This window comes from Siphateles boraxobius, unplaced genomic scaffold (assembly GCF_051911475.1).
Source record: "Siphateles boraxobius isolate OS27281-9 unplaced genomic scaffold, OSU_SipBor_1 13, whole genome shotgun sequence".
Taxonomy (NCBI): domain Eukaryota; kingdom Metazoa; phylum Chordata; class Actinopteri; order Cypriniformes; family Leuciscidae; genus Siphateles; species Siphateles boraxobius.
In genome coordinates, this window is record NW_027508733.1 from 16,137,501 (window position 1) to 16,155,393 (window position 17,893).

At 37.5% G+C, this 17,893-nt stretch overlaps 1 protein-coding gene across 3 annotated transcripts; it reads left to right on the forward strand.

Moving 5' to 3' along the window:
• Window positions 1-1,787: 1,787 nt before the first annotated feature.
• ccnt2b (cyclin T2b) lies at window positions 1,788-14,482 on the forward strand. 3 transcript variants are annotated; one of them, XM_077226135.1, is made up of 10 exons: window positions 1,788-1,977; window positions 2,614-2,695; window positions 2,885-3,013; window positions 6,188-6,248; window positions 6,332-6,394; window positions 6,626-6,671; window positions 10,751-10,914; window positions 12,213-12,283; window positions 12,412-12,988; window positions 14,331-14,482. In XM_077226135.1, exons 1-10 carry the CDS (start codon window positions 1,817-1,819, stop codon window positions 14,342-14,344), a joined length of 1,368 nt encoding a protein of 455 aa, XP_077082250.1. In that variant the 5' UTR covers window positions 1,788-1,816; the 3' UTR covers window positions 14,345-14,482. The 3 variants fall into 3 exon arrangements, 2 of the variants coding, with proteins under 2 accessions (XP_077082250.1, XP_077082249.1); XM_077226134.1 differs by lacking the exon at window positions 14,331-14,482 and having other exon boundaries at window positions 12,412-13,444; XR_013203307.1 differs by lacking the exons at window positions 12,213-12,283; window positions 12,412-12,988; window positions 14,331-14,482 and having other exon boundaries at window positions 6,626-6,971.
• Window positions 14,483-17,893: the final 3,411 nt, after the last annotated feature.

Genomic DNA, 17,893 nt, shown 5'->3' on the forward strand with positions numbered 1-17,893 from the left:
TGGTACTAACAAAGCCTGATTAGATTGGTTTGGTTTTGTCAACTCGAAACTAATCCTGCAACCCTGAGTTTGTTCAACTACCATCATGGTACAGGCCCCTGGTTTCACAGAAAGGGTTTAGATTAAGCCAGGATTAGGCCTGAGTTCAATTAGGGCATTTAAGTAGCTTTTTTAAAAGATGCAGTATGTAAGATTTACAGCTAGTGGTTTGAAATGGGTACTGCAGTTCAAATTCAAAATATTAGAGAGGGTTGTTTCTCCCACACCCTCCTCCTCAGACTCGATGCTCACACAGGTTTCCAGATTGAGGACAAGCAACAAGAGGATGGAAGAACAATGGAAGGCGAGGAGACATACACCCTTGTAAGCAGATAAGTTGATTTATCCGTGTTTTAATATGCTCCCGTTCATAGAGATTTAGATGGATGCTTTTAGGTTCGGTAATCTGCGATCTCTGACCTAGTTTGTTTGCTGGCTTCTATAGCTGCAATACGCTGTGTTATGTTGCCAATTGGCAGTGTAGCGAAATACTATTGGGTAAATTGGCAATGTGCGGTAAATTGGCAGTGGGCGGAGTCTCACAGACCCAAACAAAACAGACATTCTAACACAGAATGCACATTTCAAAGAAAAAAAAATGACTGTAACATTGTTTTTCAGAGAAACAATGTGAACAAGCATGTTTCCTAAATCTCTGCAAACATATTATGGCATTTCTATGCTTTACAGTAAAAAATTACATACACCACAGCTCTTTAACAGGGTTCTCAAGTCTCACGCATTGGCCGTGAGACACACGCAATTCAACCAGTTCACATGCTCACACGCCACACCGTGTATTTCTCACGCTGAAAAGGCAATGCCAAACAAGTTGTCCTGCAAGCTTTATATATAACGTTCTATAAGAGGCACAGGCACACAAAGTGAAGTTTCCTGCCGCCAGCACGTAACGTTATCTCGGCCAGATTGCGTTCGTTACTAGGCAACATAAATGCGCGAACACACGGATGTTGACGGAACATTCTCGGCCACCGTACGTTCGTTACTAGGTAACCAACAACATCTCGCGAACACACGTCATGATGGAGAAAGTAAGCTGGAAGAAAGCTCGTCTAACATTTTTAGGCTAGAACATTTAATATATAGCCCATCGTATACATTATTATTGATGCAGTCAAAAACTCTACAACTACTTTGCAACCAGGCTAGAAGCTTTGGCTCAGTTTCGCTTGCTTACGTTATCTGAAACTAAGGGAAATGTTAGTGTATATGGTAAGGAATGAAGATGTATTTCTTCATTTTATTTTAAAATATATAGTATACTGTATTAATATTAATAGTCTTTCTAGTTACATTAAGGCTACATGCATTAAAGCAGAGTGCTCTGGGTAATATGTTATATCCTTTCAAAACAATGGGTAAAATTGGGAGGCGGGGGCGGGGCTCCAATAGGGCTCCTCCCCTAACCGCATTGAATCTCACTCCAAGCTTTTGATAAAACTTGAGAACCCTGCTTTAAAAAAAACATTACTGATGTGTGTGCATCTTGAGATAAAACAATGGCACTGACTTTTTTTAAATGATATGTCAGTACAAGTTGCTGTCGGTTAAAACAGCTCAAACATGCATTTTAATCTGGGACTAGGATTTTCTATTGTCTGTGAAACCGGGGGAAAGAGTTGTCGACCCCCATCTTGAATGTTACGCTTAATATGTCACGTACCGCCTCCATCCAGCTCGTGTCGCTGCAGCGCTCGCCCTCGCCCCCAGTGACGTCATGCTGATGTAGAGCGCAGTGCGGGCGGAAGCGGGTGGGATGATGGCGGCGGTGCAGCGGGGCTCCAGCAAATGGCTCTTTACCCGAGAACAGTTCGAAAACACGCCGTCCCGCCGCTGCGGAGTCGAGCCCGACCGCGAGCTCTCATACCGACAGCAAGCCGCCAACCTAATTCAGGATATGGGACAGCGGTTAAACGTGTATCCTTCACTAAACAGGAGCGCTGTGACAGAGTTAGCCGTTAGCTTATTAGCACGCTGCCGCATTTGATCAAGTGAAAAATGTGCCGGCTAAAATACGATGTTTTACGCGTTAAAATTCACACAAAACACCTTATTGTTTACAGTTCGCCTTTTAAATGCATAATAAAGTGTATTTTGGGGTATAACATGAGTTAGTGTGTGAAACAGACGTGTGTGAATGACAGGAAGGTGATTCAGTGTCTTTATGCTTGATCTAAACCGTATTTCTGGATTAATATTATTTTTACCTAATTTAATCTGATATTTACTCTTATAATGAGGTTGTTTGGTGTATTCTATGGGTTTAAGAGTAATTGAGACGCAACTATGTAAAGGCTAAACAAGATGCGTTTTCATTGCGTGCTGTCTTATATAAATATACTATGTAATGTAGTTCCCCTTTTAATATAGTTTATTATTCCGTTTTTTCACATGTATTACTGTAAATTGGCGCTATGAGCTGTTTTAGTTTGTTTTTTTGAGTGATCGTTATGAAAGTTATTATTTATTGGTATAAAATTGTTCTATATTATTATTATATTTCATACAGTAGGTTATTTTGTAGTGTTTTTCTTCCTTGATGAAACGGTGCAGATCCCAGCTTACAATCAACACATCAATCGTCTATATGCACCGATTTTACATGCTTAATTCCTTTACGAAATTCCATAGAAATGTGAGTATGCTTTTCTTTTTTTTATTGGTTATGATTTGATCACTCTAAATTTTCATAATTATTTCTGTTTGTTTGTTGACCTGCGTATGCACTATTTGTAGGATTTCAATTGGTAGTACTGATGCTATACGTAATCTGATTTTGGATTTTTTTTGAAAGGTGTATTAATTCTTTGCTTTCTTCAATCAGATCATCTCTCCCACCGCTCTGTTTCTGGCTGCTAAAGTGGAAGAGCAACCCAGGAAACTTGAACATGTTATTAAAGTAGCACATGCTTGCCTGAACCCTCAAGACCCTCCGCTGGACACCAAGAGCAATGTGAGTGTGAGGCTTGTGGGTTATGTAGTTTCTCGCTCCACTTAATTCTAGGACTGGGCGATATGGCCCACAGAATTATCGTGTGAATTTTTTTTCATTGCAGTCGATGTAGATAATTTTCACGATAAATGTCAAATATTTTTCTTTCAATTTGTAGAAACCAGACAGTTGTGGTTTTAATCTACTTTTTATTGTCAGAACATGACAAACACTTGCAAAACAGGTGAACATTTCACAAATCTGAGGTAGATTATTTACAACTTTTCATTATTTTTTCCTTAACAAAAGAAATTTGTGTTGCCTGACTTTGATGTGTATCTTCGGCACAGTTTGCTGTATAGGCCGTAATATGAATATTTTACTTTGTCTCTTAGTAATTCACATTTGACAGTAGCTTGAGTTAGGATGCAGATGTAAATTTGTTTATTAACAAAAATGGTAACATCTGTTAAATTTGAAACTACCTTATAGGGTAAAATGATATAGGCCTTTATTTTGTTTCAGTTAGGACTTTTGTTAAAATTAACCATTGGTCATCCATATCATACATTTAGATCGTGATTATCATAGGTAAAACCACACATATAACTAGAGGTCGACCGATTTTTCTCTGGCCGATGCCGATATTTAGAAACCAGGGCAGCCGATGGTCGATATATGATGCCGATTTTATTTATTTTTTTGGTTTGTTTGTTTGGCCGATTTTTACCCCCTTCATCTAATGAAATCTAACAGTTAATAAGAAGTGATACAGAAAATTGCTTAAATTAAACATTTATTAACATTTAAATTAAACGAGCCTCTCCAATCCGTGCACTTGTGTAAAATAAACTAATAAATGATGTATACGTTAAATATTTAATACACAAAACAGGTCATCAAAAATCATTGACTGTCAAATAAACTTTTTGATGAAAAAAGTTTTAGTGCACACAAACTTGCATAAAATAAATATAAGTAACAACTTATTTATAGGTTTACAATTCTACATATGGCACATTTATTGTTCAACAATTTTTTTGGCATTATAATTTTGTTAGAATTATTGCACTCCTTTTCTATTGTGCTCAGTCTGTTTTTCGCGCAAGTTGCTCGTTCATGGAAATCTGTTCAATTTAGAGGAGATTCACTCCTGACAGCAAAATGGAAATATTTGCATGAGTTTTTAACATTTACAGATGAAGAATATACCTGTGAAATATGGCTGTGGTGTGAATATGTCCATTAATGCTCAGGAAGACATGAAAGTGTATACAATTTTCACGCTAATCTGAATGTGTTTTTCTACACACACAAAACACGTGTACCAAACTGAGAGATGCAGGTGCTTTCCAGTCTACGTGCGCTTCAATATTTAAATAGGCGAGGCTTAAAAACACAAATTATCGTTTCTTGGGAAGTTACCAGGTATGTAGTCCTCTTCAAAAAGTTAGCAGGCAGATGAGGACTGGCAATCTGCTTGCTGCAAGAGGCAGTCACGTGTTCCACAACAACGCTGCCCGCAGATGCGCCTGCCTATTAATCGGCCTAATATGCAGCACAATCGGTCGATGCCAATTCATAAAAAAATGCCAAAAATCGGCCTCTACATATAAAACCTCACTGCCATGCTTAAATGTAACTATACGGTATCTATGGTATTTGTTATGAAGAACAGTAGCCTATATAAATTCTTTACTATGAATACATATGTACAATGTGGGCCAGCCAGTTAGTGTTACTACAGTACTACAGTAAAAATGTTCTAGCCTACTACAGATACTTTACTAAAGTAGATTGAAAAGCCTTCTCACTGGATTGTTCATGGCACAGTGTTTCTCATGTTTGTCAGCACGGTTTTATCTAGCTTTTAAACTAGTCTAAATCTGAGACGTTCGTGTTCTTCACTGAATTCAAGCCCTTCTCACTGGATTTCACAGCGCCGTTTAGTCGTCGCTTGACTGAGTAAACGTATCTGCTATATTAAGCTCGCGCTGCCGTTAAAACTTCGAGCCGAACGGATAAATGGTCTGTCACGCGTTTCAAATGAGTAGCGCTGTTTTGTTCCGCTTTTGCCGCATAAACATTACAGTGTTGTCACAATACTGGAATTTCCAGCTTCTATGCGATATCTTGAAAAATATTGACATTTAATACCATTTTTGATACCACGAGGAAAACTGCCATATAAACCACATACAGTTAATTGATCTAATCATTTTTTGATAATTTGGGTAATTTTGTTGTAATAGCTTACACAGCACAGGCAGGCTTTATTTGAATAGTTGAACTACATTTACATTAAGAACAAATAAACAAATAGAATACAACAGAATAAAAAGACAAATGAAATCGACATGGCTTTAAGTTTTTCAGGTGGGTCTAACAGTAATTTCAGTAGTATTTCATACCTGAATTCTAAAGTAATCAAATGTAAAAAAAAAACACTGGATAGTCTTCATTGTAGAACATTTAATTTAAAGTTACAAAATTTACTCAGTCAAGAGCAGCGAGTGATTTGCTCCTAGTATTGTTCTTTGATTAACATGACAGACATCAGCAGGTTTATTAAGCTGTTGTCACTTTAAGAGCTTAAGCACAGATCCAATATACTGTTACACAAATGCGTTTTTTCTATTTACGTTCCACGTTTTCCAAAATTTACGTTTACGTGTATTTGACCGTTTAAGCGCAATAAGCCACAAAAAAGTACTCAATTTGGTACTCGCGATCTGTTTGACAGGCAGCTTTATGAGAGATCAGTCGTGCATGCGCTTTTGCTGTGGTACTGTGGGAATGAGTAAAATTATGCGCGGTACAAGCACTATTTAACCGGAGCAAATGAGACAAGTGAGTAAGAGGAGGCGGGTGTGTGTCAAACTGTAAATTCGCCGTTGGAGAGAGGAGAGTGAGAAAGAATGCTCAGCCGGGTTCGGTGTATAAGTACTGCAGAAAAGGATGATGCATATTGGAAGATCGATATTTTTGACAACACTTAAAACATTATTTATTCTTATATTTTGTTAAATTATTTCGCAATTATCATTTGCATTTTATCACTCAGCCCTTTAATACATTATACAAAATGATGTAAATTGTACATATATGGTATGAATGTTAAATATTATTTGGTTAGTTTTTGATGTTTTGCCGTCATCATAAACATTGAGCTGGTGTGATTGTGTTGAACTGCAGATGTACCTCCAGCAGGCCCAAGAGCTGGTGCTGTTGGAAACCATAGTGCTGCAGACACTCGGTAAGTGGGGATCTGTTCATGAAAGCGTCTTTGTGCCTGATGGTGAACACACGAGTCCTGTCTAACCGGTGGTTTTGTTTCAGGGTTTGAGATAACTATAGAGCATCCACACACAGATGTGGTGAGATGTTCCCAGCTAGTGCGAGGTAGATGCTTCCAGTCTTTCTTCATCTCTTTCTCTCTTTTCTTTTTACTGGCTCACTTATTGAAACTCACAACTTTGTTCTGCCTTTTTGGCTTTGCATTGTAGATGTATGATGATGATGCTGTTAGCTGGGTTTCTCTGAGTGACTCTTCAACCATGTTTTGCCTTTCTGAACTCTGTACATTTGCCTGGATTGTATCTGACGGGACGTCTTTTCTGTCTTTCTCCTCAGCGAGCAAGGACTTGGCCCAGACCTCCTATTTCATGGCTACCAACAGGTTGTTACCCTGACCCCTATTTGTTGCACTGCCATGGCACCCTATGACTTCCTATTAGGCAGGGTTCTCCTTCATGTGTCCAACGCTCTCTCGCGCCTGGGCGAAGCGATTGTCTGCCCAGCCCGGCGCAGTGCGGTGTAATGTACGGAGGGCTTGCTGTTGGCACAGAAGGTTGAATGCACAGCCTGGAGTGTAGAGGTGCTAATAGAGATATCTTGATTGAGTGCATAGGTCAATAACTCAATTGGTAGCCTGAATATCAGCTCAGAGTTCAAAGGTGTAAACTTAGAGATTGTCACGGTAAGTACCAATGACCGCATTTCTTTTTCATGTTTATTTTTTGCTCGAAGCTGTATTATTATTATTTTAAAAATAATTGTATATATTAGGGCTGTGACGGTATGGGATTTTTTCTTACCGCGGTGAAGAGGCAACAAATCTCGCGGTTAAACCCCAGAAAAAAATCACCCGCGACCGCGTCACACACTGCAGATGCGATCAAGAACGCATGTAGCTTGTAAATGACAATGGAAATGAATACTTATAAAGCAGTATTCTTTATTAACAAAAACAAAGTAACATTTGTATTAAATTGGAAATATTAATAATTAACTATTAATTAGGCTAAACTTAAACACATTTTTTTTAATAATTATAAAGCAGTTTTCTTTATTATTAACAGCAAATTAACATTTATATTAAATTGTAAATATTAATAATTAACTATTAATTAGGCTTAAGGCACTGAGAAATGATCAACGTCTTTCAAGTCCTGTATTATGCCGTCCTTCACTGACAGATACTTTTCAGGGATCGCTGTTTGAGAAAAGTACTTTCAGTCAGGAAGTACATATTGCTTATCAAATGCCTGTAGCATGGCTTTGATCGGTGGCTTCTCACCGGTACGGAATGGTAACTCCCATTTCTTTAACCAAATAACGAGTCACGCTGTCAGTAAGTGCTCGCCACTGATCGCTGCCTCTTTGGTACTTCGCACCTCTCACAAAGGCCTCGGAGACTCCCAACTGTCGCTGCTGGCCTGTTGTAGGCAGCAGACATCCCAAGTCTCACGGAAGTTCCGGGAGTCTCCCGCATATTGATAGCTGCACCCTGATGCCCACAAATTAGTTCAAATCTCCTGGAATCTAGAGCTCGCGAGCAAGAGCTTGCACATACTGTGCTCCAAACTGTGTAGCGCGCGCCGCGCACGGCAGAGAGGGAGAGAGCGGGAGACCTTGCGTGTGTGTGCTAGTGTGCCTCATGAAGCACATGTAAGAACATAGGACTCGTGGGACACAGTAAATTATAAGCAAAGATTAATGTGTTTATAGTTCATATCACACACCATATGCACTCCTGTAACTTTCAGCAGAAAAAAAAAAGAAGTGCGGTGATTTCCTCACACCGCGGTAGGCATCTCGTTAATGCGATATTGCGGTGATGCGGTTATCGTCACACCCCTAGTATATATCTTAAACATAAAAAAAGCATAGATATTCTATTTTTAAACAATACTAACTTTACAGTATTAAGTTTTTTTATGCAAATTTTGACTGATGAATTTATAGAATAATTCTGCTTAAAAGTAATTTAGAATTGATCTACAAATACATAATTATTCATTAATCTATTTATGGTTTGTTAACTATTTCGTTACAATATGTCTTGTTGGTTTTAAGCACCGTTAATGAATTCACTTTAAAACTTAATATCTCCTGTATTGTAATTACTTCCAATGCTTTTTGTCCTTATAGCATTTAATATAGGGAAGATCCCTATTGCACTCTAGCTATATCCGGCACACTATTATTTTAATTTCACATGTTTCAAAAGCAAATTTTCCATTGGACAAAGACGCCTTCTCATTGTGTCGGAAGGCCAAAGCGTAGAGAAAAAGATGCGTTATTAAATGTATCCGAATTAGTGTAGCCTCGGATCCCTTTTTGAGATCCAACATTTTTTTGTGGTGTAAACATTTATACTGAAGCAATTTTCTCATGAGTTATCTCATTCATCTGCATTTACATACTTAATCCTGCATATTTTTTATATTCACCCTCAGGGTGTTATTTACCTTATTAAATGTCATCTTTCATGCCAAATTCTTACATTTGATCAATTATAATAAGATACTGTAGGGCTGTTACCTATCAAATTAAATAATTTACACTGCAAAATTACAACTGCAATAAATATTATGAGATTAACGGTCAACCCCCTTTTTGAGAATAGATGTGAAAATGCACTATCCAGACTTAAATGGTTGTAATTCAAGATTGCTTTTGAATATACACCAATATATGTTTGGTCTTGTTTGAAAGAAGGCACTCAGCAGATTATTGCTGAAGTGAAATGAAAGTTTGAAAAAGCTATGGTAGTATAAATTTACTGTAAATCAAATGTACTAAATGCTCTTTATTTTATATAAAATCTATATTTTACAAAATAATTTTTACTCTAAAGTTACTATAAAATCAAAGCCATTTATCTAACCAAGTTTTGTTCCAAATTTGAAGTTGATATCACAAAATTGAAGTTTGAGATTTATAGGCGCTGTACCCAAAATAGACACCAGGGGTCACCCACATTCCATTGATTTTTCTTTTATGCATTCCCCTGTAACAAATTAAAACATTTGTCAAAATATCACTTCTATCACAAAATAAGGACATTGAGACTCATGCCTTTCCGACAATGTGCTTTATCAAGATCAGAAAAGGATTTGATTATAAAGCAGTTACAATAAATGTTGTAATATGAAACCTGACACCTTTCACTAGGGGAGGAGCCCGTTGGATGAATTTTGAGTTTGTAAGCTTTCAAATGATACATTTATGATGATTACTAAAATATGTGATACGCAAAAAAGGCAATAAATAGAGCGCGCAAATAAGAAATGTTAAAAAAAAATACAATTCTTTTAAATTAAACCACCAGTAGATGGCGGCATGTCACTTAATGAGTGAGTCATGGAGTCATTCAACCAATTCATTCAAAATGTTGAATCATTCAGTAAAAAAAACACAGCTGTGTGTTGCTTTGAGATTTGCAGTAGTTCTGCTTTGATCTTTGTTTGGAACAAAAACAGTGAATATTGTGTCTAAAATGTGAGTAACTTAATATGAACTACTTGTTTATTGAACTATAAAATCATTCTAACATTTGCAATCGTGATAATATATCCGGCAAACTGGCCCTCTTGGTCGTATAATGATACTTAACTATATATGTTATAAATTGAAAAAAAAAAAATCAACATTTAGAATTTTTACCTCAGTATGTTTCTTCTATGAGTTTCTTTATGTGTGTTGTTACACCCATTTGTTTCGATTACTCCATGAAAGTCTCTCACAAAGAGCCTCAGTGAGCCTCATCAGCACGACTTTTACAAGAAATGCACTATTATCAATTCGGGGATAATTGCATTTCGATGCCTCCCTAGTTATTTTTTGTCACTGAAGTTTTAATCAGGCTATTTGTCCAGTGGGGCAAGTAAGATTTTCTTTCACTTGCCCCTTCAAAAAAATCCACTTGTCCCGGATAAGCGTTAATGTTGAGCTCATCGAGTCTTAAGCCATTTTTAAGAAACTGTCACAGATGCATCTTTTCTCAACTTACACATAGTAATCTATTATTTTTATATATATATATATATATATATATATATATATATATATATATATATATATATATATATATATATATATATATATATATATATATATAAATAAATAAAGAACTTGGTCATTAAAGCAAGAAGTTGAGCTGGCATCATGCTCTACCAGTTGAGTGTTAACACAAAGTTAATGAAGTTATATTTTTTGTTGACTGAATCTGTTTCATGCATTACATACATTTTGTTTTACAGCCGACCAGACAAACAGCATTCTAGCAAACATGCATCCGACTGGACTATGATCAGCTTTGACATGAAATAATCCTGATTATTATGATGAACTAAGAAGAGTGGAAATGAATTGGAGTTTCTTGAATTAGGTTCCTAGGGAAGCATTTCTCATGTCCTCTGTTTGTAATGGAGTGTTTTCTGTGTCTCTTCTCTTTTCTTCTCTCTCTTGCAGTCTGCACCTGACCACCTTCTGCCTGCAGCATAAACCCACAGTGGTGGCGTGTGTCTGTATACACCTGGCCTGCAAGTGGTCCAACTGGGAGATTCCCGTTTCTTCAGATGGAAAACACTGGTGGGAATATGTGGACCGGGCCGTGACTCTGCAGTTGCTTGACGGTCAGTCAAACGACACTTGGCTTAGTAGATACTTAATAATTTTGTTCTTTCAAATATTTTGTGAATTGTTTAAATACTAGTTTAAGTTATATACAGGTCCTTCTCAAAAAATTAGCATATTGTGATAAAGTTCATTATTTTCCATAATGTAATGATAAAAATTAAACTTTCTGGAGTCTGAAGTAGAAACATCCAGAGCCACCGTGCACAGGCGTGTGCAGGAAATGGGCTACAGGTGCCGCATTCCCCAGGTCAAGCCACTTTTGAACCAGAAACAGCGGCAGAAGCGCCTGACCTGGGCTACAGAGAAGCAGCACTGGACTGTTGCTCAGTGGTCCAAAGTACTTTTTTCGGATGAAAGCAAATTTTGCATGTCATTCGGAAATCAAGGTGACAGAGTCTGGAGGAAGACTGGGGAGAAGGAAATGCCAAAATGCCTGAAGTCCAGTGTCAAGTACCCACAGTCAGTGATGGTCTGGGGTGCCATGTCAGCTGCTGGTGTTGGTCCACTGTGTTTTATCAAGGGCAGGGTCAATGCAGCTAGCTATCAGGAGATTTTAGAGCACTTCATGCTTCCATCTGATTTCATTTTTCAGCACGACCTGGCACCTGCTCACAGTGTCAAAACCACTGGTAAATGGATTACTGACCATGGTATTACTGTGCTCAATTGGCCTGCCAACTCTCCTGACCTGAACCCCATAGAGAATCTGTGGGATATTGTGAAGAGAAAGTTGAGAGACGCAAGACCCAACACTCTGGATGAGCTTAAGGCCGCTATCGAAGCATCCTGGGCCTCCATAACACCTCAGCAGTGCCACAGGCTGATTGCCTCCATGCCACGCAGCATTGAAGCAGTCATTTCTGCAAAAGGATTCCCGGCCAAGTATTGAGTGCATAACTGAACAATTATTTGAAGGTTGACTCTTTTTTTATTATTATTAAAAACACTTATTTTATTTGTTGGATGAAATATGCTAATTTTTTGAGATAGGAATTTTGGGTTTTCATGAGCTGTATGCCAAAATCATCAGTATTAAAACAATATAAAAGACCTGAAATATTTCAGTTGGTGTGCAATGAATCTAAATTATATGAAAGTTAAATTTTTATCATTAAATTATGGAAAATAATGAACTTTATCACAATATGCAAATTTTTTGAGAAGGACCTGTATGTGTGTGTATGTATATATATATATATATATATACATACAAAAATGTATATATTTACATATTTAAAAATAATTGCTGCATTTAGCATAGTTTATGTATTAAGATTGTCTCTTGATTTTGTAGACCTGACTCACGAGTTTCTACAGATCCTGGAAAAAACACCAAGCAGATTAAAAAGAATCCGAAACTGGCGGGTATGTACGAATACTTAGCTAAGCCAGAAACCTACAGCTACAAACCAAAAATATAATAAATCAGTATAGATTTAAAAAAAAAAAAAAACTGACAGATTAAGCTTTATCTATTTTTGTTCTCGTTTTAGGCCACACAAGCTGCCAAGAAACCAAAACTCGACAACCAATCAATAGACAGTTCCTTCCTGAGCCAGGAAACCTCATTGATGGGAAGCATGTGTGACATCAGAGGGGGCATGTATTCAGAACCATCCACCTCTTTCCCATTGGATGGGGCATCAATGTCACTCAACGGCCTGTCGGACTTGCAGAGTTCCTCTTTCAGCTTTCCTGCACAGATTTCCCAGAGCGCCGATGCTTTTCTTGCGCTCCAGGGGGCGCCGACAAGCAAACACGGACATGGCTCAGCAACTCTAGCCCCTCAGAAACTCACTCTAGAGAAATACCGTGAAAAACATGCAGCCGAATTAGAACATCGACGCAGACACGAAGAGGAGGAAAGCGACCAGCATCGAAAGCACGGACATTTGTCGTCCGAACCGTCTACGTCAATCAGGGTGAAGTATTCCCAACAGCAGGTACAAGAGCGAGCAACGAAGAGCGGGTCGCTCAAACGACGCCACCCTTCCTCTTCGGAGAACGGCTCCTCTAGTCAAGAAGAGCTGAAAATGAAGATCAAGGTTTCGTCAGAAAGTAGTGGCAGTGGTAAGAGCCGTCACAGTCCGCGCTCCAGCCGCGAGAAACATCGCGAACATTCGTCGCACAAAGCACCGAGACACGACTCCTCACACTCACACGGTAGCCACCACCACCATCACCACCATTCATCCAAATCTCACCGATCTTCCAAGAGCCACTCCTCCTCTGCCTCTGCCAATCAACCGATAGGCCACGCCCATTTGGCGAAGATTGACAGGAGGCTGGGGGAGGGTCAGAGTTCTGAGCCTAATGCTGCTTTAATAAATAACGGTCCACACATGGATTATGAAGACACTTTTAATATGCTTGATTCCCTACTAAATGCGCACAACTTCTAAACTAGCGAGAAAATCTAACATTTTACATAAAACCTCAAAAAACGTGCGATTTTCATTCTTGAGCTAATTTTATGCAAGAAACACTCGTCCGTTACATGTCATAGTCTCTCTTTGATTAAATCATGTTTTATCACTGAATTTAAAGGAGAAAAAAAACTACAAGTGAAGGTTGTAATGGCGTTTTAGTGTAAACGTGTAAACAACAATTGTGAAATTACGATTTTAAAACTTTCTTAGAGTCGTAGAGCTTGCTAAAGAGAGATTGAAAAAATGCCTCTGGCAATTTTAAGTTGTTTTAGTTGGAAAAACGCGATGTGATGTGAAAATGTATATGTTCTTACTTCATGCTTGATTCACGATGGTCGTTTTGTTTTTCGTTAATCAAAGGGATGAAAATAGAAATGTGTGGCTGTTTACAAAAGGAAGGTGCAGATATCTGTTCACTGTTATTTGTATCGCTATATCCATGTATATATATTTCACGAATGCTCAGGTTTGGAGGTTATTAAAGGAGAAAAACGTCAGTCGTAACATAACTTCGAAAATTATAGCTGAAATTTCACAAAAATGCCTGTACACAGATTCCATTATAATGCTTTCCATATATTGTAAATTTAATGTACTGTAAAGTTATCTATTTTATGTTATTCTCTGTTAGAAAACTGAACCGATGACATCATCGTGCCCAGGGCACGTATCTAATAATTTTGAAGACATTTTGCTTAATTTCTTTATTTTTTTTTACCCATTACAGTAGTGGAAAGCAAAATGCCTTTTTCGGCAAGAAGTGGATGTTTTTTTTTTTATGCCAGATTTGAACTGTCAAGATCGCATCCCAGAATTCTCAGCTGATCGGTTCATTGCGATGTACTTCGAGCCTTAAAACTGTACGATAGAGATTTTAGCTGCCTGTGTGTATCGTCCCATTTTCTATGATCTCAGTATTTAAGATTTGATTTCTGTTCCCGTCTTCTCCCCTCATTGGCTGCTGCTTCTGATTGGTTAACAAGTGGGCTGCCATTGAAATCAACCAACTGTCAACTTCACGTTCTCTGTCCGATGCCCTTAAAACAGCGTTGGGACCGTTTTGAAGGATTTTGATGAGGATACAGAGGAGACTTTTGCTCTAGATGTGGCCTAGACTCCTGTTGTGCTGTTATAACCTCCTTTCACCAGATACCAAAGGTTTGTGCCTCAGTGTTTGCCCACCGTTGGAACTGTATGAAACTTTTAGGTTTCCATCTTTTTATTTTATTTTATTTGGAATGCCACAGTTTTTATCATAGTATTAGATATGAGTCTGTATGGATGATGTTTTGGATCGTCTAATAAACATCCAAGAAAATTGCATATCAAAATGTTGTCTTTTTTTTTTTAATTGAATGGGTATTTAAGTTTAATTAAATTCTAAAAAATATTGTGATATTATTATTATTAAATATATACTTATGATACAATGTTGTCATATTGGCTATAGTTAACTTTATTATCTATCGGTTAATGCTTGACCAAAATTAAAATGATTATGTTGATCCCTTTTATAATCATTATTATTCATTTTGTATGAAACTGCAGTATGATTACATAATTGCAAAAAAATTAAAAACATAGAAAAATTAAAATCACCTGTCCATTCCAAAAAAAAAAAGACTGCAGGTTTTTGTTGGTGCACGAACATATGCATACCCAGCTCGTTTCGAACATCGTTTTGAAGATCAGCATATCTGCTGTAAGATTGCAGTCCCACCAAAACAGCTCTGTTAAATCATGAGGTCATATCCTGCCAGCTTTCGTTGTCCCAAAGCACAGACGAGGCTCAAAACTGACGTTTAAACTGCAGTAAGCATACAGGCTTTTGCTGATACTTGCAGACAAGTGATCAGTAGGTCAATTGCTTTTTATTTTGCACACTGCACATTTTGGTAAATGTGGTGGCCCGTCTTTTTTGGAAGAAAAATTGAGAAAACATGCATACTACACAAATAGTGATTTGAAATATCCAATGTGTTGAATTCAGCCTCAGCTGCCAGTAGAACCAGTGCAGTTCCTCTCCTGACCACCAGATGGAGATCTTGAGTCACGTGTCTCCAACATCCAGTGGTCCGCAGGTACGCTGATCTAACTACCACAGACATCAAAAACGACCTGGTTCCTCGTGAGACGCAGACTGGTTTATGAAGAATGTCACTTTCTTTAATGTTGAGTCCTTTGAATGTGGTAAGCAGATATTTTGTAATAAACCAGGTGTTTTGACGCCCACTATCTCCTGTTAGCATGCACCCTATCTACTTCTAACCTCAAAATAAAATGTCATCATCTTAAACACTTATAAGTTATAACTCACTCCTCCTGTGGGGCAAGCGTCGACTGTCTGCTTATAAGCTAACAGTTTAGCATATTTGGGGTTTTAAAGAGGTCAGTTATAATTGGAGAATGCTAGCTACTAGAATTTTAGCCTCTATAATTGATTTGATTATAAAACTTTAGCAGAACCTATTATTAGCTAATATAATCTGCCCCACCAACACAGCCTTGATTAGTAGAAAAATAGTTTCAGAGGCGGTTTAAGTTTTATGAAAACATTGAATTCAGTTTTCTTACGAAAACATTCAGACTCTTTAGTTTTCCTGACACTAACATTGATTGGATTTTGAAAAGCTGGCATAAAATATTGTTAGCTAATATAATCTGACCCATCAACACAGACTTGATTATATTAGCAGAGAAGTTGTTTCAGAGGCTGTGAACGTTGTTAGGCAAAACTTTTTACTTCGTTTTCCTTAGTATAACTAAAAACTTGTCATCAACTTTAAAAGGTCAAGCTCTTTAAAATCGGTGGATTCTGATTGGCTCTCAATGTTCTGATCGTTCGTCAGCTGGAAATAAATTTACTCTGAAAGTAAATCCATCAATTTCGTTTCTCCCTTGTGGTACTCCATTCTCGAAGAAGTAGAAAGTTTTTTTCAAAAGTGTTTAGTTATCGCTCTTGGTGTGAGCAGCCCTTTAGTCTATGCGAGGCTAATGCTAATGTACTTCTAAATGTCAGAATTAACTTAACAGATATGCACATTCAGAAGTTTTATTTTCCATATAAACTGACCGAAATGATAAACAAATCATCTTGCGTTAAAAAAAGTGTCCAATCAAATTCTCTCTAAAACGACCGTCCCTCCGCTCCTACTAAGACCACCTACTACCGTTTAGCCAAGTAGGCTAGTTTAGTTGTGTCTCACATACTAAAAGCTTTTGTTTGGAGTTTATTACGGTGGCCGAGAGAGCTCAACGCGCTGCAACTGAAGAAACCAGTTCAGATAAAAAAAATCAATACTCAATACATTGATTAAATTAAATAAAAATACTCAAAACACAACCAAATACAGAAATGCGATGCAAAAGTTCACAACACAACCAAATACAGAAACATGCTGCAAATAACACAGACCACAACTGAACTGTTTCCAGGGGACCCCAGTACGTGACAAACTTTTTTTGAGTAAAACATACAGAGATGGCATGTTTATGACACATATAACTTTGTATACAATATATATTAACAATATGTTCAATGTCATCAGAATACAAATGAGAAAAGAAGAGTTAACAACAAGCTGAAAACTAAAATAAATAAGAATAACATTAGGGTAATATATTAATCTATACATCAGTTACATTGTTCAAATTTTGTCATGCTAAGTTTATAGAAGTTTCATCATAATGTTAGGTAATGCAGGGTCCAAAGATGAGAAGGCAAGTTTTAAAGTTGAGACACTCATACACAGATATAACGCATATTTTAAAAACTTTTTTGTATAAAATGTATATTTATTTGCAGCATTAATGTCAACCGCAATAAAAAAAATTCTGTTGTAAGAACAGCTTCAGCTGATGGACACCATGTTGTCATGGGAACATCCCAGGTGAAAATGAGGAAATTATGTTGGCGACATAAGTGCCATGCTCACTCCAAAGTCCCCAATTCAAGGGCTCTGCCCTTCAAAGGAAGTAGGACATAGGGATGCTCACGAGCAAAAAGCATGTCCCAGCCGGTTCGTCACGTATTGGGGTCACCTGGAAACATTTCCGTTATGGTCTATGCTATTTGCAGCGTGTTTCTGTATTTGGTTGTGTAATGAACTTTTGCAGCGCGTTTCTGTATTTTGTTGTGTTGTGAAACTGATGTGAAAGATGTTTTCCTAATTTGAGGTGTTCTCTTCAATTGCAGCGCGTTAAGCTCTCTCTCGGCCACCGTAGTCATATGTGTATGTATGTATACACTGTTGCCAACAAATTTTCAGGGGAAGTAGCCAAAGGCAGATCGATTTGTTGCTAAGAGTTGCTAAATGATGTTATGCGTATACGTTATGACGTCATTACGTAATCGCAACACAAAACTACACCATTATGTAATACATAGATTATCTGAAATGCTAAGTTAGATTTGTTATATATATATATATATATATATATATATATATACTATATTACACACATAGGGTGAAGTCAGGTAAAGTGGGACACTTTTTTGGTAAATTGCATTTTAAACAACCTAAATCAGTTAGAATGTATTAAAAAT

Bases quoted from the DNA above. Each gene is read 5' to 3' on its own strand.
- ccnt2b (XM_077226134.1), top strand. From the start codon at position 1,817: ATGATGGCGGCGGTGCAGCGGGGCTCCAGCAAATGGCTCTTTACCCGA. The intron at 2,696-2,884 runs GTGAGTATGCTT...TTCTTCAATCAG, and splicing joins TTACGAAATTCCATAGAAAT to ATCATCTCTCCCACCGCTCT. The intron at 3,014-6,187 runs GTGAGTGTGAGG...GTTGAACTGCAG, and splicing joins CGCTGGACACCAAGAGCAAT to ATGTACCTCCAGCAGGCCCA.